At 37.6% G+C, this 25,110-nt stretch overlaps 1 protein-coding gene across 6 annotated transcripts in view; it reads right to left on the reverse strand.

Moving 5' to 3' along the window:
• The window catches only part of PATJ (PATJ crumbs cell polarity complex component), a 358,862-nt gene that overhangs the window by 260,299 nt on the left and 73,453 nt on the right, over nt 1-25,110 (reverse strand). For all 6 annotated transcript variants that reach the window (XM_065911864.1, XM_065911863.1, XM_065911866.1 and 3 more), the window contains exons 17-18: nt 22,902-23,033; nt 61-270 (exon numbers count right to left, since the gene is read on the reverse strand). In XM_065911864.1, the coding sequence (XP_065767936.1) occupies nt 61-270; nt 22,902-23,033 (342 nt within the window). The remainder of the gene's footprint in view (nt 1-60; nt 271-22,901; nt 23,034-25,110) is intronic.

Below are 25,110 nucleotides of genomic sequence, written 5' to 3' on the forward strand. Positions count from 1 at the left end.
TCCATGTTCTTAACTATTGCAGTATTATCATTTCCTATATTAACAAAATTCGACACTTACCACCAAAGGTTTACAGATGCCAAGGCGCACAGTGCCTGGCGGCACAGCTTTCAACACTTCCACAGCTTCAGCAAGTGTGACGTTATCCAAACAGTACTGGTTGACTGAGACCAGACGGTCACCAGGTAACAGTTCTCCGCCTCTTTCTGCCACACCATTCGGCACCAGCGAGCGGATCACAATCACCGATCTGGTGGGATCTAAGGGATCCTAAAGATCAAGCAAAAATAGAAAGATGACTCGGTCCTCTAAAAACAAATGTATAGCCTTAAGACATGTATGTGCACATGTATGTGCACACTTCAGGGATATTGTGCATTTGGCTCCAGACCACTATAATAAAGCAGCTCTCACAATAATCCGAGTCACATGAGTATTTTCATTTCCCCAGCGCACATAAAAGTTAAGTTTACACTATACTACACTCTCTCTATAGAAAGTGCAGTAGCATTATGTTTTAAAAAAATGTTATACCTTAATTGAAAATACCTTATCACTAAAAAATGCTAACCATCATCTGATGACACAGGGTTATTAACAAACCTACAATTTGTAAAAAATGAAATATCTATGAAGTGCAATACAGCAGAGCTCAACAGAAAAGGGTATGTCGACTATCTACTTTATGTGTTCAGTATCCTGGTGGTATTCTTGCAGAGACAAAATCTATTCAAATATCACTCTCTCAGTTCAGTCCAGTTGCTCAGTCATGTCTGACTCTTTGCAACCCCATGAATTGCAGCACGCCAGGCCTCCCTGTCCATCACCAGCTCCCAGAGTCTACCCAAACCCATGTCCATCGAGTCAGTGATGCCATCCAACCATCTTTTTTTTTTTTTTTTCAGTTGGAGGCTAATTACTTCACAACATTTCAGTGGATTTTGTCATACATTGACATGAATCAGCCATAGAGTTACACGTATTCCCCATCCCGATCCCCCCTCCCACCTCCCTCTCCACCCGACTCCTCTGGGTCTTCCCAGTGCACCAGGCCCAAGCACTTGTCTCATGCATCCCACCTGGGCTGGTGATCTGTTTCACCATAGAAAATATACATGCTGTTCTTTCGAAACATCCCACCCTCACCTTCTCCCACAGAGTTCAAAAGTCTGTTCTGTACTTCTGTGTCTCTTTTTCTGTTTTGCATATAGGGTTATCGTGACCATCTTTCTAAATTCCATATATATGTGTTAGTATGCTGTAATGTTCTTTAGCTTTCTGGCTTACTTCACTCTGTATAATGGGCTCCAGTTTCATCCATCTCATTAGAACTGATTCAAATGAATTCTTTTTAACGGCTGAGTAATATTCCATGGAGTATATGTACCACAGCTTCCTTATCCATTCATCTGCTGGCCATCCAACCATCTTATCCTCTGTTGCCCCCTTCTCCTCCTGCCCCCAATCCCTCCCAGCATCAGGGTCTTTTCCAGTGAGTCAACTCTTCACATGAGGTGGTCAAAGTACTGGAGTTTCAGCTTCAGCATCAGTCCTTCCAATGAACACCTAGGACTGATTTCCTTTAGGATGGACTGGTTGGATCTCCTTGCAGTTCCGGGGACTCTCAAGAGTCTTCTCCAACACCACAGTTCAAAAGCATCAATTCTTTGGTGCTCACCTTTCTTCACCGTCCAACTCTCACATCCATACATGACCACTGGAAAAACCATAGCCTTGACCAGACGGACCTTTGTTGGCAAAGTAATGTCTCTGCTTTTAAATATGCTATCTAGGTTGGTCATAACTTTCCTTCCAAGGAGTAAGCGTCTTTTAATTTCATGGCTGCAATCACCATCTGCAGTGATTTTGGAGCCCAAAAAAATAAAATTTGTCACCGTTTCCACTGTTTCCCCATCTATTTCCCATGAAGTGATGGGACCAGACGCCATGATCTTAGTTTTCTGAATGTTGAGCTTTAAGCCAACTTTTTCACTCTCCTCTTTCACTTTCATCAAGAAGCTTTGTAGTTCCTCTTCACTTTCTGTCATAAGGGTGGTGTCGTCTGCATATCTGAGGTTATTGATATTTCTCCCGGCAATCTTGATTCCAGCTTGTGCTGCTTCCAGTCCGGCATTTCTCATGATGTACTGTGCATATAAGTTAAATACGCAGGGTGACAATATACAGCCTTGACTCTATACAGCTACAAAAATATCAGCTTGTATCAAAATAAAGATATAAAGCTAACAATTTTAGTTGTATGTATGAGTTAGTGCACAATACATATAAATTTCTTTTTTTAAATTGTGGTAATTAATATTTTGTTGGATCACAAGAGGTCTAGGGAAGAGACTCAGGTTCAATCCCTGGGTTGGGAAGATTCCCTGGAGTAGGAACTGGCAACCTGCTTCAGTATTCTTGCCTGGAAAATTCCATGGACAGAGGAACCCGGTGGGGTACAGTCCATGGGGTGGTAAAGAGTCGGACATGACTGAGTGGCTAAGGACACAGCACAAAAGGTGTAGGGAGAGTTGGGAAAGCCTCTGACGTCCTGAAGCACAGCCATACTATGGACCTAAAACAAGCCATTCTATTACCATTCTTGGGCAATAGGTAAGTTCCAAGAGAAGTGTATTATGGGAAATGATACTCCATTCTTCAGCACTCAACCAGTATAAAATCTTCTCACTAAATCATTTAAATTCCAAAAAGAAATGAAAACCATGGTATATACCACTGCATTTCAAAAGTATGTTTAAAAATAATATAACCTAAAATTATGACATGGTATAGATACTCCTAGGCAAAAACTATTCTAATATAGAGAAAATGAATATCAATTCATAAATAAAACCAATGTTTTATTGGGAGGGCCCTCATCCATTGGGAGGGCCCCCCCTTTCTTTTCATTAAGCACAGAAAATAACACTAAAACTCTGTAAATAAATTTGGCTGATGAACCAGTTTATAGCCACACTATCATTTTTTATTTCATTCAATACTGGTATACAGCACTTACTATGTGTCAGGCTGTGTTCTAAGTGCTTGACGATCATTAATTCAGTTATTCCTTACAACAAACCCATCACTTGCCTGGCTGGTGTACTTTGCTCCTACTGTTTCATTATGCACATACTGTTCCATATAGGCAAGGTGCAGAAACATGAGATTCTACTACTGCTAGTTTCTAGTAAACCCCTCCTGAGAAAGTAACAAGTACCACCTTTTGTGTTAGAATTGCAAGACTCTGAAATTACAAAAGTGAGAATGTGCCATGTTCCAGGCTATGTCTGTTTGAAGTGGCTGATGGTTCTTTTGAAGTTTTCTGTTGCAGTTTTCTATACCGTACTATTGTAGACATTGAGGCTTATTTTCAATACTGCATGGAATCTTAACCAAATATACCATATTTAAATCAACAAAGGCTACAGAGCTAATCCCTTGAAAAATGCCTTCAAACAATCTATTTTACTTTCCTTAACTAAGCCTTGCATTTCCACTACCAAGTCAAGAGATTCTTGGTAAATTTCTAATATACTCTGTTGTATAACACCACATACTTATCAAGAGGATTGGAAATAAAAATAGTCATGGGAACACACTAATAAAGTACAGTGTTAAACTATAATTACACCAATATTTTCAAGTAGAGGGAGCTATTGCATAAGAAGAAAACAGAAAGGAACAAAAAAAAAAAAGTACAGTGGTATATCAGTGGCAATCAGTGCAGTAATGTAAAAGAGCTGTCTGTTTTGTCACCGAAAACCATGAATCACAACACACTTTTTCATTCTGAAATATGAAACCATTACATTTTAAGTTTGACACGCTAATAAATAAGCTGTACCATTATGCCCTTCATTTAGGATGTCAGTTTTTGATGGAAGGTTTTTTTATTGGGGGGGAAGGGAAACTATATAATAGCTTATTCCTCTCATGAAATGCACAGAAAGCAGCTAGCATTACTTCTTATTAATAATTACTAAACATTCTCAGAGAAAACTGCAACAGTAAAATATACCAAAAGCAAATAAATGATTTCACTGGGTAGTGTAAGCCATCTCTGTAGTTTCATATAACACCTAATCAAAAAGTACTATTTTTAAGCCAAATAAATAGGTGAACTGGTTTTCAAGATGCAATCCAGTTGAAATGACAATTAGAAACATTTCAAAGGAAGATTAACCAGGAAATAATGGAAATAGAAAATAGATTAATAGACTTCCTTTACAGAAAAATCATGGTGAGCACTTATTTCTACAAAATGCAACTGTCTTTCAACCACAAAGTAGTATCAGGTGTGCTTGCTTACTAAAATTTATTCAGGCTTGGCCTTCCCAGTTATTTTGAACACTAAATCTAATCTACTACTCCTTTTCCTGGAGGAGAGAACACAACAGCAGCTTCCTTGTCACTTATAAAAAGACAAACCACCCACTTCTGGTGATACCCCATTATGGATAATCACCACTTTATTTTCTGTGATGAGTTATCTGACCAGGTGATTTCTCAAGTAGCTGAATGGAGTTACTTTAATGACTAACAGTTATTTCCTTTCATGGTCATCACATGTAGTGGCCACCCTATGGAAAAACAGCAGCTGTCACTGCCTACCAGGGCGGCTACTATTCTTAAGGCTTTGCCACATACAATAAGCTTAAAAACCAAGTTGCTTCTCATCAGAAAAGTCTGTCTTCTGAAAATACAGACTATAATGTCATACCCATGTTAAATACAACAAAATGTTATAAAGACATTTCTCAAGACCTCTACCCAACTCCTAGACTCTATCCAGATTTTTTCAGGCCCCATCAGATTTTATCACCTTTTATCATAATCTTAAAATCTCTGATTTTTCTTATGTTGATAAATAACACTGCAAGGAACATCGTATTCAATAAACAAGGTGTTGCTTTAAACTAAACAGCCAATAGGGGGCACTAAATACAAACCACAGAAGACAAGATACAGCATCTACTACGCAAGCCATCTCCTCCTCTGATGTTTTTTTCCTATTTATTCAAAACCCTTATATTCTTACATATGTTCTAACAGTATCCCATGTGTTTGCTCTAACTCAACCATTTATGAAAGTCATTCCCTACAAATCCATTAGGCACAACCAACTTTCATCAGGATGCTGCATGGGAAGACAGGAGCTGTAACCGACTTCTCACTACTGAGCTGTGAAATCCACAGAGAACCAATCTAACTGCTCTGTCTCAAAGGCGAATAAAAGTGCCTGAAGAAAAGTGCGTATGAGGATTTCTGAGGTCTCTTGAAGCGATTCTAATGTTTGATAGTTATAAACACAGGACGTTTCAACGTGGGAGGAAATCCAAGGTGACAAATAAACACCTCTTGGGGCACCGCCACAGGCCCAAGCCCTCGCTTGCTCTCTCTCGCCCCTTCACTGAGTTGCTACCTGCTGCTTCTGCTGCTGCTAAGTCACTGCAGTCGTGTCCGACTCTGTGCGACCCCATAGCCGGCAGCCCACCAGGCTCCCTCGTCCCTGGGAGTCTCCAGGCAAGAACACTGGAGTGGGCTGCCACTTCCTTCTCCAATGCATGAAAGTGAAAAGTGAAAGTGAAGTCACTCAGTCATGTCTGACCCCTAGCGACCCCATGGACTGCAGCCTACCAGGTTCCTCTGTCCATGAGATTTTCCAAGCAAGAGTACTGGAGTGGGCTGCCATTGCCTTCTCCGAGTTGCTACCTAAGGCATATTAATTTGATCTTCTGTCTCTTCTATCCAGTCCTCTTCATTTCTGCTTCTCATTACTTCTTGCCTATGCAACTGCTTCAGTCTCCCCAAACGTCAACCTGCCTCCAGCCTTACCGGCTTCAGTCTATTGTTGACGGAGAGAAAATAATGATTTTTAAAGGTAAAAATGGGATTGCAATTCCTCCTCTGCATAAAGCACTTCAATGACTCCACTGCGTTCAGAATAAAGTGCTAACTCTTTGGCAGAGAAATTCCTTCATATTCCCACTTTCATCGGTTCTCCCTTTGATCCTCCCATATATACCACTGTCCACCTTCATTTGCCCCACACACTGTCCCAACAACCCAGAACTACTGAAGTTCAGGACTGTGAAAGGCACTGGCATGCTTCATGACATTCTGCAAACCATTCCATCAGCCAGAAATGCTTTCCCCGCCCCACTACCCTTATCTGTATCTTAGCCACTAGAGTCAGCTCACATGTTTCCTCCAATGAGCAGCTTTCCCTATCTCCCAAAGAAGACTCAAGCACTTCCTACTCTGAATATCTCTAAACCTAAAAAAGACCTTCCCTTACAGCATTTTTCATAATATAGTTTCCTTATTGTCCTGACCTTTTAGAATAAGTAAGGCCCTCCTGCTAGAAGTAGCCACAGCATGCTGCATTTTTTCCTATTACAACTCTTTTGACATTTTACTGGAATTATTTTAACTGTCTTCCCTACTAAAAATAAGCTTCATGAGTACAAGAATATGTTTGCTTATTGCTATTTTATTCCCAGGGCTGACTACAGAGCCTGCCACATAGAAGGGACTGAATAAAAGCTGAAACATCAAATGACTGAAGCTATTTAGTTTCATACTCTTTGCTGGACTGTAAGTACATCAAAGGCAAAGGCCACATCTCATCATTTGTAACAACCAACCGTTAACACTTACTGAGCTTTTGCCATGCCACCAGGCATGACTTAAATATCTTACATCTTTGAATCAGTTTAATCCTCACAGCAACGTGAGATAGGTTCCATTATCATTCCTACTTTGCCGATGAAAATACTAAGACAGAGGAAAAATAAATAACCAAAACACACAATTCGTAAGTAATAGAACCAGAATTTAAACCAGCCAGTTAAGCTCCAGAGTTTATGCTTTTAGCCACTTATGAGATACAGCTTCTTATCTTAATGTAAGCATTTGCTGAATGAATGAATGCTGAGAAAAAGCAAACTGTCAGAACATATATTTATTACCTTGCCAAAGTGTATAAAACTGAGCCCCTTAAATACCACACTTGACCACCAGAGGTTTATATGCTGGTACTTAGTCGAAAGTTAGAGAGCACAGAAGGTACAGCGTGCCTACACAGACAGTTAAAGCATGTGTTTGCTGACTTTATTTTTAATTTATCTATTTTCTTTGACTCTGTCGAGTCATGGCTGCAGCATGTGGGCTCTTCATTGAGGCGCATGTACTCTCTAGTTCTGGTGCTCAGTTTCTCAAGTTGCAGCATGCAGGCTCCAAAGCATGCAGGCTTAGCTGTTTGCAGCATGTGAGACGTTAGTTCCCCAACCTGTGTCCCCTGCGTTGCAAGGCAGATTCCTAACCACTGGACCACCAAAGAAGTACCTTGCCAATATTAATTTACACATAGGTTCTCAAGAATCCATTCCGTTGGTGAGCTAAGAACACTTACAGCTGAATACATACAAATATGTGACAACCATTATGACCGAATGGATGGAATTCAAAGTTCTGAAGTGTCTATAAAAATGTATTATATGAATATTTGCATACATTCCCATAGATCAAAGAGACTGGAGTTCACATAAACTACAGCACTGTACAGGGGTGATTCAGTTGGAATCGGGCTCTCTCAGAGACAAGGGTATCAACCAGAAGATGTAGAGAGCTCTATCCTTAAAGCTGCCCCTAAACTAAAACAACGAACACAAGCAAGCAACCAAGGCAAACTCAGTGGAAAGGCACAAGCAGCAAATGTTACATAAAAAAGAGACAGAGGAAACAAACGAGAAGAAAAGTTCTCACATTGAATAAACTGACCAATGCCTCAGTAAGAGGCATTTTTTAGAAAAACAGGAATAAGAGATATAAACCGAGGAGAGTTCTGACATGCAACATTTACATGTTTGCGATATTACTCCAATGAAGGAAAACAAAAATCAAGGTGTAACAATGACTTAACTACATGAATGCAAAACAAAGGATAAATATGGGCTTGTTCTTCTCGTTTTAAAAATCCACTCTGGGTGATGGATCAAATTTTTTAAAACATTAAATAATGGAATAAGAATGTAGAGACCACAATAGGATGGCAAAGACATAGGCCATAGTTTATTTCAGGTAAAAAGTTGGGTATAAATTATTTACCTCAAATAACGTTCACACTTACTGTCAACTAGATAAAATAAAATATAAAGTTGGCCTATAGTAAACTCGTGAGAGGAAACATGGTACCTTAATTCAATGTCACTAAAGCTCTCTGCTGATAGTTCACCATACCAAAACACCAGCTCTCCTCTTTGACAGAGTCCTTCAGCAAAATGAAATGATTCCAAAGAATGACTAGGAAGACAACTTCACGCAGCTGTGAGACAGAAAGTGCTCTACGAATCAGGTCTCCTAAGCAATGAGTTCAATGTTGTGGTGACATTATTACAGAATCAGGCTACCGAGTTTTACTCCATAAATAGTTAGTCACATTAGTGTGAGGAATTGTGTTTCAAGGATAATTTGGAAGTCTCTATGTACATTAATTTCTGGATAACATGAGGCAGCTAGCACAGACTATTTGATAAAAGAATTGCTCCAACTAAATAATGGTCAACTGAGAAAAAACTATGAAAGTAGCAAGGAGACAAATATCTGCTTCTTGAAGGGTATACTCGTTTCTTTTTTGACTTATTACCTTTTATTGTATTAAAATACGTAACATAGGGCTTCCCTGGTGGCTCAATAGTGAAGAATCTGCCTGCTAATGCAGGAGACATGGGTTTGATCCCTGGTCTAGGAAGATCCCACATGCTGCAGAGAAACTAAGCTCATGCGACCATTGAGCCTGAGCTCTAGAGCCTGGGAGCAACAACTACTGAGCCCACGGGCAGCAACCACTGAGGCCCGCATGCCCTAGAGCCTGTGCTCTGCAACAAAGAAGCCACTGCAGTGAGAAGTCCGTGCACCACAACTAGAGAATAGCCCCTGCAGCAATGAAGACCCAGCACAGCCAAAAATAAATAAATACTATAAATAAAATACACAACATAAATGTACCATTTTAAGTGTACAGTTCAGTGGCAAGTACAGCGACATGGCTGTCTACTGTCACCACTATTCAACTCCAGGACATGTTTATCTTCCCAAACTGAAATGCCATGCCCCTTAAATGAGTTTCTATTCCCCCCCTCCCCCTGCTCCCTGCCCAATACTCAGTTTCTGGTAACCACTATTCTTTTTTCTGTCTCTATGAATTTGTTCTAGGTTTGAAGACTATACTCTTAAGTGTGGTGATAATTTTTTGAACCAAAGAGTAGTAAGTTAAAATCTAAGTGTTAACAGCTAAAATTTGTTTTTAAAATAAGATCTCAAGGAAGTTATTGAAATGGAGAACATAGAAGAAACCATTAAGATTAAAAACAAGACCGCCAGCTATTTCATAGTAGAGGTAGGCAGAAGAAGGAATTGAGTGTAAAGAGGGACAAAGCAAAGGTTCTTTTACACACGCACACATACACAGAGATGTGTAGCTCTTAATGAAAAAATAGTGATCTGCAGGAGCTCTGATGCACAACTGGCATGAATTAAAATTTCCAGTGACCGAAGTCAGTCAGGAAACAGGAATCCAAACATTCTTCTAAAAAGAAGAATATATAGATAAAGAAAAGACAGTGAAAACAGTCATTCAATCTGCTAGTGGTAGAATGGGTGTGTATTAGAAGTCAAGTAACAAGTTTTGAGCCCCCAGCCTGACTGTGTACAATTTCACAAGTTCTTGATTGCTCTGTGTCAATTTCCTCAATTGTAAAATGAGAAAGTTACACGACAGTTGTGACACGTGACACAGTTGTGATACGTGACAGTTGTGATCTATTCCCCCAACTCCCAAATCCTATAACTAAATTTGACAGAATAGCTTGAATCAAATTTGTTACTAATTTCTACCAAAACAGTCAAAAACCACTATAAAAAGTAGAGAATGACAGAAGTTAATTCAAAACACAGCATCAGCAATGAAAAAGACTACACTTTGGTCACAAACGTGGAATAAATGTAGTCAGCAATGTCTTTTAAGGACTCAAAGAAATGCCACTTAACTACGCAATCTCTAACTTCCTGAGTATTCCACCATCAAAACAAAAGATAAAACAAAATATTACATGTGCTCTTTTTTATGAGATGAATATTAAAGCAACTTTTTTTGGCCATTTCTTGATAGCAACAAAAGACATGTCAGAGACTATTAGTTGAATTAAAATCACTAGCATAGCTCTGGTTTAAGATAACAGGATGTAATTAATTACACTAAAAGAGCATCTTTGACTTGACCAATAAGCTAAGCATTTACTTTTAGGAAAGAGAAAGAAATGGATTTATAGTGAATGCAAGGCAATAACTAAATGATTCTAATGAATAATGACTATGCTATCTTATCAGAATCTAACCTCATTTTTTACTATTTTATAATATAGCCAAGTTGTACTCTAATCATACCAATTACCACAATACCATCACATTCAAACTATAAGTGCCCACAGAATACTTTCAGTGCACTCAAGATAAATTAAACTGATATGGTTCCTGGCTCCTTGTGTCTTATTACTCCCTAAATACTCTTAGGCATTAAGAATAGATTTTTCCACACGTCATACGTAGAATGAAACAGTCCCTGAGTAGCACAGTAAGTACAGCACGCAAGGCAATTAAAAGTGCATGAGAAGAGGACAGAGAAACTTGCTAAAAGATCAACATGTAACCTAAAATAGAGGAAAAAATACGTAAGCTTGCACATCATTTTATTCTGTATAGTTTCACATTTTAAAAATCTATTTTAAACATCATAACAATTTAATTGATTCAAGCAGAGTCCCGTGACTTTTATCTTTCCCCCTTCTTAATCTCCTAGTTGGTATTCTCCTTGGATACTAAATATTGTCTCTGGATATTTCATCTCTTGAAAATTTTATATCATGCTATAATTGTTTATATATTTACTATTCACTTCTGGCCCAGGAATTTTACTATTTGTAAGGAAAACAAAACAAAATGAACCACACGGCTGTCCTTTATCTCAAAGCCCCACCATCACTTGGCTGAGATGGCTGAGATTCCACCAGGCTGATGGTAGGACTCAAGGACAAAGTCACACCCTCTATTATAACTCCATTACATCTGCCTACCAATGCAAGAGACACAGATTTGATCCCGGATCTGGGAATATCTTACATGCCACAGATCAGCTAAGCCCATGTGCCACAACTACTGAGCCTGTGCTCTAAGGCTGGGGAGCCACGGCTACTGAGGCCGTGTGCCACAGCTACTAAAACCCATGCACCCTACAGCCCATGCCCTGAAACGAGAGCAATCACCACAATGAGAACCCATGCACTGAAACTAGAGAACAGCCCCTGGTCAGCACAACTAGGAAAAAAGTCCACAGAGCAATGAACACCCAGCACAGCCAAAAATAAATGAATAAATATATAAAAATATTTTAAAGTAACGTTAGTTGAAATGTTTATATACCTAACACAACTGAACTATACACTTAAAAATTAAGATGGCAAATTTTATGTTATGTGTATTTTACCCAAAAAAATTTTTAGAAGAAAATGAGTTTATAAATAAGATATCCCTCAATGGACATGAGTTTGAGCGGGCTTCTGGAGTTGGTGATGGACAGGGAAGCCTGGCATGCTGCAGTCCATGGGGTCGCAGAGAGTCAGACATGACTGAGCGACTGAACTGAACTAAACTGAAACCGATATCCCATTATCTTCTAGAAAAAAACGGTATTAGTTGAAAGTCATTATGATGCCGGAAAAGTATAAACACAGAAAACTTTTAAAAGCTTTATTTAAGTATTAGTTTTAAATTTTATTTTAATTTTCCAAACAAATTACTGTTAGCTTAAGCTAAACAGTTACAGATACCAGCTGAGTGATACTGTTCAAGCTGTTTAATCTCTGAGACTTGAGTTTCTCATTGTAAGTGGAAATGACAATAATACAGATTTTGTATGGTTATTAAAGGCATTAAATGAGATAAGGCATGATTAAGTACTTGGAAAGCCCACAGTAATCACTTCATAAGTGCTTTTACTCTTATTCTTGCTGTAACTCCTTTTATTACTGTTTACCAGGAAGATGATGGAAAAGAAGTTGATTGGACATATGTGTTTGAGGAGTTAACAATTACCGTCTTATCTACTGCCTCCTAAATTCAACTGAGCATGTGTGCTTTAGACCAACAGTGCTATCAATCCCTAAACCATCCCTGATATTACCCTTACATTTTAACACATGACAATGAAGTGTTGACCTCATACTCTCCAGATATGCAGACCTCTGCACCTAAAGGGAGGCTCTTGCTAAACCATCCCTGACAATACACTAAGGAAGGCTGAAGGCAGCATGGGCTCCTTGGTCCTCACTCCCCCTCAAAGCAGACACTGAAAGACAGGAGCCACTCTGCCCTGTGAGCTTCTCTGACAACCACCATCAAAGGACACAGGACGCTCTTCATTCTTTAGAGAAGATTCTGTGATTTTTTTTTTTCAGTCCTTGAAAGGGCAACCAGCACTCTGGGATATGTAGCACACAACATGCAGAACAAAACTTTGCCAACTTTGAAACCACACAGGAAAAACGGTAGGGAGTCCTCCTAGGAAACATAAGGTAAACCATGCACAGTTTCTACTCTCTGGAAGTGAACTGGCCATCGGGTCTTTAAAGAGCTTTGGCTAGATAAGAGGAGTAAGAGCAAGAGGCCACAAGGAAACGTGAAGTCAACCTTCTGGGCCCGTAATAAATATTTCTCTCTGGAAAGAGAATTAGAAATTTTTACCATCTTTCACTGAAGCCACAATTATGAAGAATCAGTGCTGTTTCTGGTCTAAAAGCCATACTTCCACGCTGCTGGGCCACAGACTTGGGAGCCCAGCTCCACTGCTTACTAACTGCATGATCCTGGGCAAATTCGTTAGCCTCCTGTCATCAGGTTTCTCATCTATAAAATGAGGATGACTGTAGGATGTACCTCAAGCTGCTACAGAGATAATTAAACCAGTACGTGTAAGCAGTACATAACTACTGGCTGCTATTATCATCATGTGAAATGGTAGCCATATCTTATAAATACTAGAAAATTTCTCAAAGAATTTTTTTCATTAAAAGGAATAAAACATGAAAGTTTAAATAGACATTAAACAGTTCACAGTTACTAAAGAAAATAAAGACAGGAAATCAGGGCCAGGTTATCAATTCTAGGACATTCCTGTGCCTACTACCTGTTTGTGTACAAAGCGTGCCTCAGTTCCCCATGAGGCCTCTCTGGATCCTAAGAAACAATTATCACAAAGTCTCCTAGTCTCACTTCTACCATTGCTAAAATCATAATGTATTATAGAGAACTGTCCCAAAGTCTTGTTTCCTTCATTCTATTTTAACATACATTTATTTATCCACTGTCGCTTTACTCCCAGTTGAATTTAAACTCCATAAGGACACAGGGTCTCTTACCTACTTTGTTTATTTCTATATTCCCAGTGTCTGGAACAATGCCTAGCATAGAAGATGCCCCATATACATTTGTTAAATAAGATCTTAAAAGGAAGTGGATCCTTTCATCTTTATATCCCCATGCCAGTTCATAAATGAATAATAATTTCTGGAAGGAGATAATGAATAATAAGTATAGCAAGTCTATGCTTAGACTTTATTTTTACAAATCATCATTTTTCAGTAACTAGGAACACATTATTTTATATTCAGAAAAGCATAGGCATTTATATACATCTTTTATTTAGTTTTTATAGCTTTAAAAGACAAATATTATTTCCATTTTAGAGATTATTATATAAGAAAGATTAACAGGCTTGTCCAAAGTCCTAGGAGGACGTCATAGCCAGAAGACAAACCCTGGTCCTTTCTGATGCTATGTTCACAGTGGCATACTGGTGAACATAATACCTGATTAAAGTAAAACACAGAGGGACCTGCCATAAGCAAAACTTGAGCCCTAGAAAGGGGTATGTCAAGATCAGGCAGACGATCTCCTTTCATGCCTCATTAACAAATTAGGCTTTTGGTACCAGAAGGAGGCCACATCACTGTCCAGCCCTCACTGGGAGAGCATGGCTTCTCTGGATCATTGCCCAGCTCCAGACGACACCCACAAACAGGGCAGCACAGCACAAACCACCATGCCTTAGGAAAACAGGTTCATAATACCTGTTGGTGGATCTGATTCCATCCTTCTGTCACACTCTAGGAAGGGCTATGACTTTCATCTACTAGCATGGTTCTCAACACTGACATCAGAATCCAGTGGGAACTTGCAAAACACACCCACACATAGAGGTAGACTGGTGATGAAACACCTCTAGAGACTGAGTTTTCTCTTTAGACAAACTCTGTTTTAGGGGGGAAAAAGTTATTGTTCTGTTTTTAGTTACATGGGAGACAGATGCAAAGCCAGACTGACAGTCACTAACTTCCTGGAATATCTTGAGCATTTCATAGAAAAGAGATATTTACCAGGTATTGCAGTAAACCTGACCACCTTTATGCCTATATTTTAGCTTTCCACGGTCGTTTCATAAACACTAATATTTATCATTTGGCCATTTCTAGAATACTCACTAAAAGTAATGTAACAAATGTATCATTTTCAGAATCTCCTCCTCCTCAGCAATGCCTTCTATATGATGCAGAAACCGTCCTTAAGAAACATTTATGAAAAGGAGAGTGACCCTATGAGAAAGTACCATGCAGCTGACAAGCATTTGCTGTCTGCCCTCTATTCTCTCTCTCCCCTGTTAGACACAATGGGATTTTTTTGCCAGATTCATATTCCAGAGGAGCCATGAAATTCCCGCAAAGTTCAACATCAGGCCTGACTTAAGATCTTTAAGGCCTCCTGCTAACTTCATCCCCCTGCAGCTGCCTTGCTAAGGCAAGCTTTTGATCTGTACTATCTGGATTTCAAGCTGATATACACACAGCCTCTTTGATCTCTGATTAAGTGGCTTCTGGTCTCCTGATGCCTTTAGTCTTGCTGCACTGTGGTGGTTGCGAGTCAGTCATCATCCTGAGCACACTACAAACTCCACACACCAGGAGTGGCCTCCGTTCATTCACCCACTTCGCAGGCTTAAAAAGCAATCTTTAAGCCATGAGAGAATTTCCCCAGTAGCCACAATCAATCCACTCCATGAACACACTATGAAGAATTATTTTTCAAATGAAGCAGCTTAAAATGATTTAAAGGATACGGAACTTTCCCATAGAGGGGAAGGAAGCAAATCCTCTGTGAAAAGAAATCTTCAGCCCAGTTGGCACTGGAGCTTACAGTACTTTGATGTTAATAAAAATAAATATGGATAGGGATCAGGGATGAGCAAAGATTGGGTCTTCATCAGTCCTAAGTTCCACTGAGCAAAAGTGACCTTTAAATGCAGCTGCGTGGTTTGTTCAACAGGAGGCTAAGGCATATATTGATATTTCCAAGAACACGGATACTACCATTAGGAGCAGACTGACTGCATTTTACTTAGTACCAGTAACTTAATCCTACATGGATAAATAAGACCCAGAGTTCCTTAAAAAAAATAAAAATAAAAACAGCAAGAAAAAAAAAAAACAAAACCAGATGCTGGTGGCCATGTTATAAGATTCCTTGAGCATGAAAGTGGAACTGTGTGACAGCTTACAATACATTTCTGACCTGAATATTTTAGATTCTGAAAACAGTACAGGTTTGAACCTGACTTTTTAATGTTACTAATATAGGTATTACTACATGTTTAAATTATATCAATATCTATCAAATTCTATACCCCAGATCCTATAAACTAATCTATTGGCACGAACATAAAGATACTGGGCTTCTACAAGTTACTAAAGACTATGTAATGATAGCATTCACCCAAAATCTCACCAGCTGAGCTACAGGGAATCCCCTCAAAATCTCAAACCTTGTTGCAAATATTAAGCCCTTAATCTCTTTCATTTTTCAAGTCCAGCTTCTGATAACCAGATTAAAAGTGGTGGAAAAAATAGGAATAGATTTGGGTGCACTAATATCATAGTCCAAATATAAAGAGTTTATGCCCTCTCTTAGCTACACGTGAAAGTAAGTGAAAGTGTTAGTCGCTCAGTCATGTCTGATTCTTTGCAACCCCATGGACTGTAGCCCGCCAGGCTCCTCTGTCCCTGGAATTCTCCAGGCAAGAATACTGGAGTGGGTTGCCACTCCTTTCTCCATCTCTTAGCTATAAAGGTCAATAAATTAATTACTGACAATATAAAGTTAAAACAAAGTTGATAGTTATATATTGCTATTACTTAATCTGTCTATATTGTAGAAAACCATTAGCAAACCCATGAATTATACACCTACTTACACTTTATCTTTCAGAAAATTATTTAAACAAAGAAATTACAGAAGACATCAATTTTAAGTGGTCTAAGTACATGAGTCTCACAAACATTTATGTTCAAGCAGTTTGGTAAAAATGTACCGAAATTTAAGGGATGCATGCTCTTTTGATGAACAATTCCTCTTCTAGGAATTTATCACAAGATTTACTTGCATATTTTTATAAAAGAGTATGACAAGGATATCCACTACAGTCTCATTTAAATACCCCCCAACTAAGTACAGGAACTTGGTTAAATAACTTATTGCACAACAGCAATAATATAGTACGCAGGCATTTAAAAATATTAGGTAGCTCGAGGGGCTTCCCAGGTGGTACTAGCGGTAAAGAATCCACCTGCCAATGCAAGAGACTCAAGAGACAAGTGTTCAATCCCTGGGTCAGGAAGATCCCCTGGAGGAGGGCATGGGAACCCATTCCAGTATTCTTGCCTAGAGAATCCCATGGACAGAGGAAAAAGGTGGGCTACAGTCCATAGGGTCTCAAAGAGTCAGACACGACAGAAGCGACTTAGCACATAAATACCAAAATGCAAGAATATATAATTGAAGGGGGGAAAGTAATGTATTGAAAGATAGTATGACATATTCTATTTACACATTAAAAAAATTGAAAAACATTAAACAATCAGAAAACTACCACTATATAATTGTGCCTGTATAAAATATCTCTGGGAGGACGGACAAGAAAATCAGGAGTTTTTATCTGGGACATAAAAAGTGAGGGGTTATGATCAGAAGTATGTATACCCATCACAGGATAGCATTACGTACCTTTGAGTTTTTACACACTATGTATATATTACTTATTTTTGAAACACTTTTAATATGTACCAAAAGTTATTCTGTTGCACACATAAGAAAAAAAAATACATGAAATATATACACTCCCTTCCAATAATTTTCAAAAAATTTTTAAGAATTCCATCTAATAGAGTAAGTCAGGTAAAAACTGCACATTAGGTTTTTCTCACAAATACTAAGGAATAATATATCCAAGACTCAGCAGTACTGCAATGTTTTATATTCATATTTATACTATTTAAGTTTTATAACCCATTTCTTCTAAGAAAAATTAATCACTGTTAATTTTTATAGGGAGTTATATTTTTATGATTTTTTTTAAAATCAGCAATCTTTGGTCTTTCAAACAAGTTCTTCAAGTGTTACTAACAGTATTTATGTATGAATTATCTCTCAATGGCTGTGCTATCACGCTTTCTATTTTTCTTTCTCTCAGTGCCTGAGATAAACCCAAAACCTTTCAAAAATACCTGCCTTGGCAAAAACTGAATTTGGTTTCCATATCAGGAAGGGAGAGAACTGAGAAATGGTATGTAGGAGGGACGAAAATTATTGGTTAATAAATTTACCTGCTAAATCACTGAAATTCAAAAGTATCAAGAATGGCAATATCATGGCTAATGTTCAAAAATTGGCTAACGTCAAACATTTCCAGTGAATTATAATCATGAGAGGTTATTTAAAGTTCAACATAAATCAAAACACCAGAATATATCCACTTGCGATGTTTAATTTATAAGGTCAACTGAAGGTAAAATCCACACACTTCCAAATTTATCTCAAGCTTTTTGGTAGAAATTAAAAATTACAGACTCTCAGACTACCTAATAATTGCTTCATTATTGAACATTATTCCACAACAAATTACTTGCACTAATTTAGGATTCTTAAATTCGTAATCATTTTCGTTTGAAGCAATAAACACTAGCTTTTACACAGTGCATATAAGCACACTCTATTAATTTTTAATACTTACTAAACTTTCATGTAACCATTGAAAATGAGAATACTATCTAGCAGCTTGTCTTTAAGATACAAAACTGTTTAGCAAGCTGAAAAAACAGGAAGATTTACTGCAATAGATTTATTACAGGAATTCTCTGTAATAAAATGAGCACGGAAATACCATTGATAAGTAAAGAAGCAGTATGTGTGGTGGTTAAAAGCACACATTCTGGCTGTTCAAACTCCAGTTTTGCCATATAGTAGCTGTGTGAATTTGGACAACTAACTTAACCTCTCTGTTCCTCTGGTTCCTCACTTCTGAAATGAGGATAACAATAGCACATATTTCATATAGTTCTCATTAGGAATACATTAAGCAATTAGAACAGAGACTAGCGAACAGCAAACACTCACTATATGTTAGCTATTATTGAATTTGTATTAATTACCTGGATTAATATTAGGATTAATATCAATATGAAAGTGAAAGGCACTCAGTCGTGTCCGACTCTTTGTGACCCCATGGACTATACAGTCCATGGAATTTTCCAGGCCAGGATACTGGAGTGGGTAGCCTTTCCCTTCTCCAGGGGATCTTCCCAACCTAGGGATCATACCCAGGTCACCCACATTGCAGGCAGATTCTTTACCAGTTGAGCCACAAGGGAAGCCCAAGAATGCTGGAGTGGGTAGCCTATCCCTTCTCCAGGGAATCTTCCCGACCCAGGAATCCAACCAGGGTCTCCTGCATTGCAGGCAGATTCTTTACCAACTGAGCTATGGAAGCCCAATATCAATATGAGCATTAGTTATATTTCCAAGAATAAAGACAATAAACATCATAATGGGGAATCACGACAAAGATAAGTAGGGCACAATATGTAAACTACTTATCTTTGTCTGGCAAAAAAAAAATTAAACTATAAAAACTTATAACCAAATTTCTGAAAAAGTCTATATTGCTTAGAAACAGTACACAGTTGAGCAATAACATTCATGCTCTTGACAAACTGTCCACATCATTGTTTTCTATAACACAATCCTATAAGGCATGACATTATGTGACAAAGGACTCTTCCAATATGGTACACACACAGGGTCAGAATTTAAGTAACCATAACATGAAGCAATATCTAGACACACATGAGACTAACAAATGTCCTACTTGCATTCAAATCACAGCCCAAAAAGCTACAATCACTTTGCCCTAAATTTAATGAGGACACTTACAACCTGAATCAAATTTACTAAGTCTTCTGTGTTGCTTTCTCCTCTTCCTTTGCCCCAGTCTATTTAAAATGCTTTTCATGGAAATGAATTGCCACACTTTCCTCTCTGGCATATGACTCAGCTGTAGAACAGTGTATCTCACGCACCTCTTTCACCGAAGTACAGAGATCTGCTTCTTTTCTCTGCTCAGCTACACAGCTTCCATCACTGGTGAATCACTGAATTCCCTGTCCAGATTGTCACCCCATTGTTCCAAGGCCAATTGAAGACCCTTTGTCTGCTCACTCATCGCTTCCTGAGGTTTGGCTCAATTTAGGTAAAAAGCAAATTTCTGGGCTATAACCACAGTTGGGTAATTCACATCTGGGTCATCAAGCATTGGCTGCATTTGAGAACATAATTTTACACTTAAATTTAAACTTCACTAAACGAGGGTAAAGAGAAAGTGAAGTCATTCAGTCGTGTCCTACTCTTCGATCCCATGGACTGTAGCCCACCAGGCTCCTCTGTCCGTGGGATTTTCCAGGCAAGAGTACTGGAGAGGGTTGTCATTTCCTTCTCCAGGAGATCTTCCTGGCCCAGGGATTGAACCCAGGTCTCCTGAATGGTAGGCAGACGTCTTACCGTCTAAGCCACCAAGGAAGTCCTTACAAAGGTATCTACTCATCAGTTTCTCTAACTAGATGGTTAAAATTGACGGAATACAAAAAAACTGTAGTATGGGTCCCTCTTTGAGGACAATATAAAGACTTTGTATGCTTGTTTTCTAAATTAGATGGTTACTAATAACACTGACATTTCCAAAATAATATAACATTTCCCACTTCTTTACATATTAATTTACTTAATCCAAAACAGTTGTTTGAGCCACACATTATCCTCATTTTACACATAAAGAAATTATAAAAACACCTACAAATTAGATATTGTATCTAATTTTGTCAGGCTCTTGAGGAAGTTCTTATTTTTCTAGAGAAAAACTCATTAGGGAGAAACGTGGTTAATTTAAAATTCCTAACTTTTCAATCTCTTCAATACTGCTAATGCAGGTCCTTTACAACCTGGAAGCTCTCCCACTCTACTAAAGTATTCTCTCTGTGGTTAAGACATTCCTATAACACTTCTTATTTGAAATATGCTAAGCCTGGAGTTGGGGGTGAAGATCAGCATCAGCCCTATTCGGCTGCCTAATCAATTCACACATGAAGCATCAAATTCAATAATAACCAGGAACGTGGCCTCTCATGGCTCTGGCTAAACTTTCACCTGGCCCTGCAAAAATATTTTTGAACTTTAGAATTTATTACCTAATTATCAACAAGGGATGGTACAACCGATTAATTAACTTGCTCAAAACCAAATTTTAAACTGTGTTTACGTGCCATCTAAATGTCAGAATAGATAACAGCTCTACACACGGCTGACAAATGGTGAAACCGTGCTGTGTACAACTATAAGCGTATTTAAGACTGACTTAAGAAAAACATTCAACTTAAGACAATGCTTTTCTTCCAAGGTTTAGCTGTAGAAATAAATATGCTGAGCCCTTTAATGTGAATCAAAGTAGCATTTAGAAAATGAAATTTTTATTCCATCAGTTCTCCCATAAGCACAAAAGCAAGAATATCTAACATTTATTTTGTAGTAAAATTAGTGTATATAATCTGTGCAGAAATAAACATCTATATGTATAATGGTGATTGTGAGGAAGATGGGATGGGGGGGTACCTAAAATTTTATAAATAAAAACAAAACAAAACAAAGGTTACAACACATACCTATATGAATACAATGAAAAGTGTTAAGCATTGACTCATATACATAGATAATACACACACATATATATACCATACTACATGTGTGTGTGTATGTAAAGCTTAGAACTGATCAAATGAATTTTTCTCTTAGCTAGGGATTAAACTGTTAAAGACTATCAAGTTTTTCTTTCCATCTTCTACCGATGTTTTTGAGTCTTCTTTAATTTCTGAAGCATTTCTCTAACATAAATATAAAACTTGCAGATAACATTTTTAAACAGATAAGAGCAATTATAATAACGCAAAAACATATAGATTCCAATAATAGTGGAAATACAGCTGAATATCTAAGACCACATCTGAAAGGGGTTTTCGAAACTAAATCCCAATTATCAACATGTTAACAACAACAATAAAGACAACTGAATGTGTTCATTCAGTCCCAGTTAATTTCATCTAACCTAAATGTTACTCAATCATTATGCAAATATTTATCAATCACCTACCATCTGTACTAGGTAATAGGGCAACACTGAAGAGGAAAAAGTATCAGCCATTTATTTTATATACCCTAATTTTAACCAACATATAAACTCCCAGAATCTTACAGTATTAATATCTCTTGATAAAGATTTCTCAAAATATGCATTATTTGGAATCAACAACTCACAATTCAATAATATGCCAAAGAGAACTTCCAATAACGAAGAGGGTTATCTGGCACAGAAATATGCCAGCAAAAATAAAATAGACATAATCTATTTCAGTAATCTTAAATCACACTGCCAAAATATGGAATTTAATGTTCTTACATAATTCTCAAAGTATTTTTCTTTCCATCTATTCCCGATTGCCTTATTTAAAAAAAAAAATTGATTTTTATATCACTTGGCATTTTATGTGCTTTGATAGAGTACATTTTGCTTTATTAAACCACAATGTGTTTAGGCAGCACTAATGTATTAAAATATGCATCTTTAAAGTGAAGAGATTTCTTGCCAACAGTTTTAATTCCCCATGATAATCAGATGGTCTAAAAATACTTTAACTGGTAAACTGGTATAACATATAAATGTCTTATTATGACCTTTCACTTTGCTCTCCCCAGCCCAAATGCATCAGTAACTTTACTGTAGTTATAATTAGGAGGCATACAAATACATAAATATTATATGTTCTATATTAAATATAAATATAAACTTCATCAAGAACAGTTCTACTTAGTTACACTCACTGAGATTAATAGGGAAGCAAAACTATAAAAACCTTCCTGTGAAAGGAAGGGAGAGGAGAGTGAGAATTGGGAATGACTGCTAATATGTATAGGGTTTTTTTCTGAGGTGATGAAAATATTCTTAAATTAGACCATGGTGAAACTTGCACAACTTGAATATACTAAAAACAACCGAACTGTATGCTTTAAATGGGTGAATTTTATGGTATGTGAAATATATCTCAATAAAGTTGGAGGGAAGAAAACCTTCCATATTAAAAAATTCATCAAATTCCAGTCTCCAAAAGCATCCATGGGTATAAAATTATCGCTTCCCTTATTGTCCAGTTATTATATCATCTAGCATTTTATTAACTAAGGGATGTATCAATTTTAAAGGTAACAACAGAAATTATAATACCCTGCCTTTAGATAGTTGCATTTTACATTAAACAACTCAGTTGTGCCTAAGTCGGTAGGAGCTTTAAACAATTACTACTTCATATAACTTTAATACAAACTAATTGTTTCAAAAAATTCTATACAGGTTCTTATACCTGGTAATCCAAAATGCTGAATCCCAAGCCTTTATGATCTTTCACTAGTTCAACAATCTTGACTTCAGAAGACCACAGTGCTAATTCCCCATCATCATCTTCTTCAGTATTGACATCTACATTGTGTTCAGCCTGAAATAACAAGGAACATAAATGCTTCAAAACACTTTCCTTTCAATACTGAAAAGAATGAACACATCAGCAATCTCATTGCTTCTCCTCAAACGGAGGATACTTTTTGGCATGCATAGTTTTTCTTTTTAATCTTTTTAAAAGGGGCATGCACTGGGGCACATAGACTTAATAAAAAATCTTCATGAAAATTAAAGCACTGAAAAAAACCAGATTGTTCATATAGTTTCTTAAGTTAAAGTATCTGTTTCATTCAAAGTATTAACACTGACCTCTTATACTAAAATGAGTTCTGTCATCCCATTAGAAGCATAAAAGGAAAAATATGCAATTTAAGAAAATATGAAAACATCACACAAAGTCAAAGCTTATAAGACATTTCACTAGCAACACCTGAATTTATAACTACAATGAGAGAGAGAAAGATACCCACACAGACAGAGGCTAGGACAGGATATAGGGATATCACTTCTTTTGGCTCCTAGAAGTTTTCGAGAAAAATTTAACTAGAAAAGTAAGTTGAAAAAACTCCAGTCTTCGGGACTCATGTAAGTCTAAAAACAGGTGACAATCAGAGTTGAAACTGAAACCCTGATCCCAGAGGAAGTAGGCTTGCTCAGTGGTCCAGCACACAGATCCTTGGTTACTTTCCCTGACTGCACACTCCTGCACCCCGCTACTCCAAGCTCCCTCCTTTCAGGGAGGGTCACTGCCACATAGAATTCTAGGAAGCTAAATGATACAGTATCAGAGAGTTGACTACGTAGAATAGTCTCCAATCTTCTGCTTTTATACTATTTATAGCATTGTATTATTTTCATGCCTCCCAGGTGGCACTTTGGTAAAGAATCTGCCTGCCAATGCAGGAGATGTAGGTTCAATCCCTGGGTCAGGCAGATCCCCTGGAGAAGGGAATGGCAACCCACTCCAGCATTCTTGCCTGGAGAATCCCACGGACAGAGGAGCCTGGCTGGGGCTACAGTCTATGGGGTCGAAAAGAGTCAGACACAGCTGAGCGACTGAGCGCGCGCACACACACACACACACACACACACACATTATTTTCAGGTGATTTATCTTTTCCAAATACTCTAAACTTCTAATTAAGGCTCTAATTAAGGCTCAATCTTCTTTTTCTTTGTGGCCTTGGCAATTAACAAAATGCCTGGCTTCTAGGCTACACTGATAGTTTACTATGGTCATCCCTTCAACCCAAAATATTGCATGGTTTATAGTAGACACTCAATAAATGCTTGTTGAATACATAATGAATTGATAATCTATCTTTGAGTGGCCTTCCCTTGACACTCTTTCTAAACAAAGCTATAAGTCTTTTAGAAGTCTACTTCCAAAAACTTTGAATGATCTTGGTAAATAAAATGGAAGTATATCATTCCTACAAATATAATTTTGAGTGACCAGTTTAAGAAAAGCCATATAACAGAATCAAAGCTGGTGATTATGGCACTCCTCTATTATGGAAGAGTAAGGCACCGTAGCTAATACAAAAATGTTTTAAAATTAGGGCTGGACCAGATCTCAAACTGTCCCTGAAGACATGGTAGATTGAATATAAACAAGGGAACAATTTCTTGGTTCTTGAATTACAGAACTTGAAATAAGGGGGAACATTTTGGATCAATAAACTTCTGTTTATATCAGTCTGATGTGAGGAAATGATACATTTAAAAAGAAAACTATACTTTCCAATAAAAAGTAAAGTCACAATGGTTAATACAATATGATTGATGTTTTACTGGGGCATTTAATACCTTCACTGATTAATGAGCATTAGAATTTTGGCTGAGATGCCTAACCAGAGAGGGTTTAAGAACCGAAGATTGCATTGAGATAAATGAGAAAGAGACAAATTGAAAAGAAAGTCAGGATTTTAAGAAACCACATGTAATTTTAAAACCCAAGTTTATATAAATTTCAAAGCACCAAAAGTAGATAAGATATTATATGGCAACCTGATATATATATCACTTTGATACAATCAATTCTGCATAACTACTGTATTTACAGAATAGAAAGCAATCAACTAATGGCCAGCAAGGTTGACATTCAGCATAAT

This window comes from Muntiacus reevesi, chromosome 1 (genome assembly GCF_963930625.1).
Source record: "Muntiacus reevesi chromosome 1, mMunRee1.1, whole genome shotgun sequence".
Taxonomy (NCBI): domain Eukaryota; kingdom Metazoa; phylum Chordata; class Mammalia; order Artiodactyla; family Cervidae; genus Muntiacus; species Muntiacus reevesi.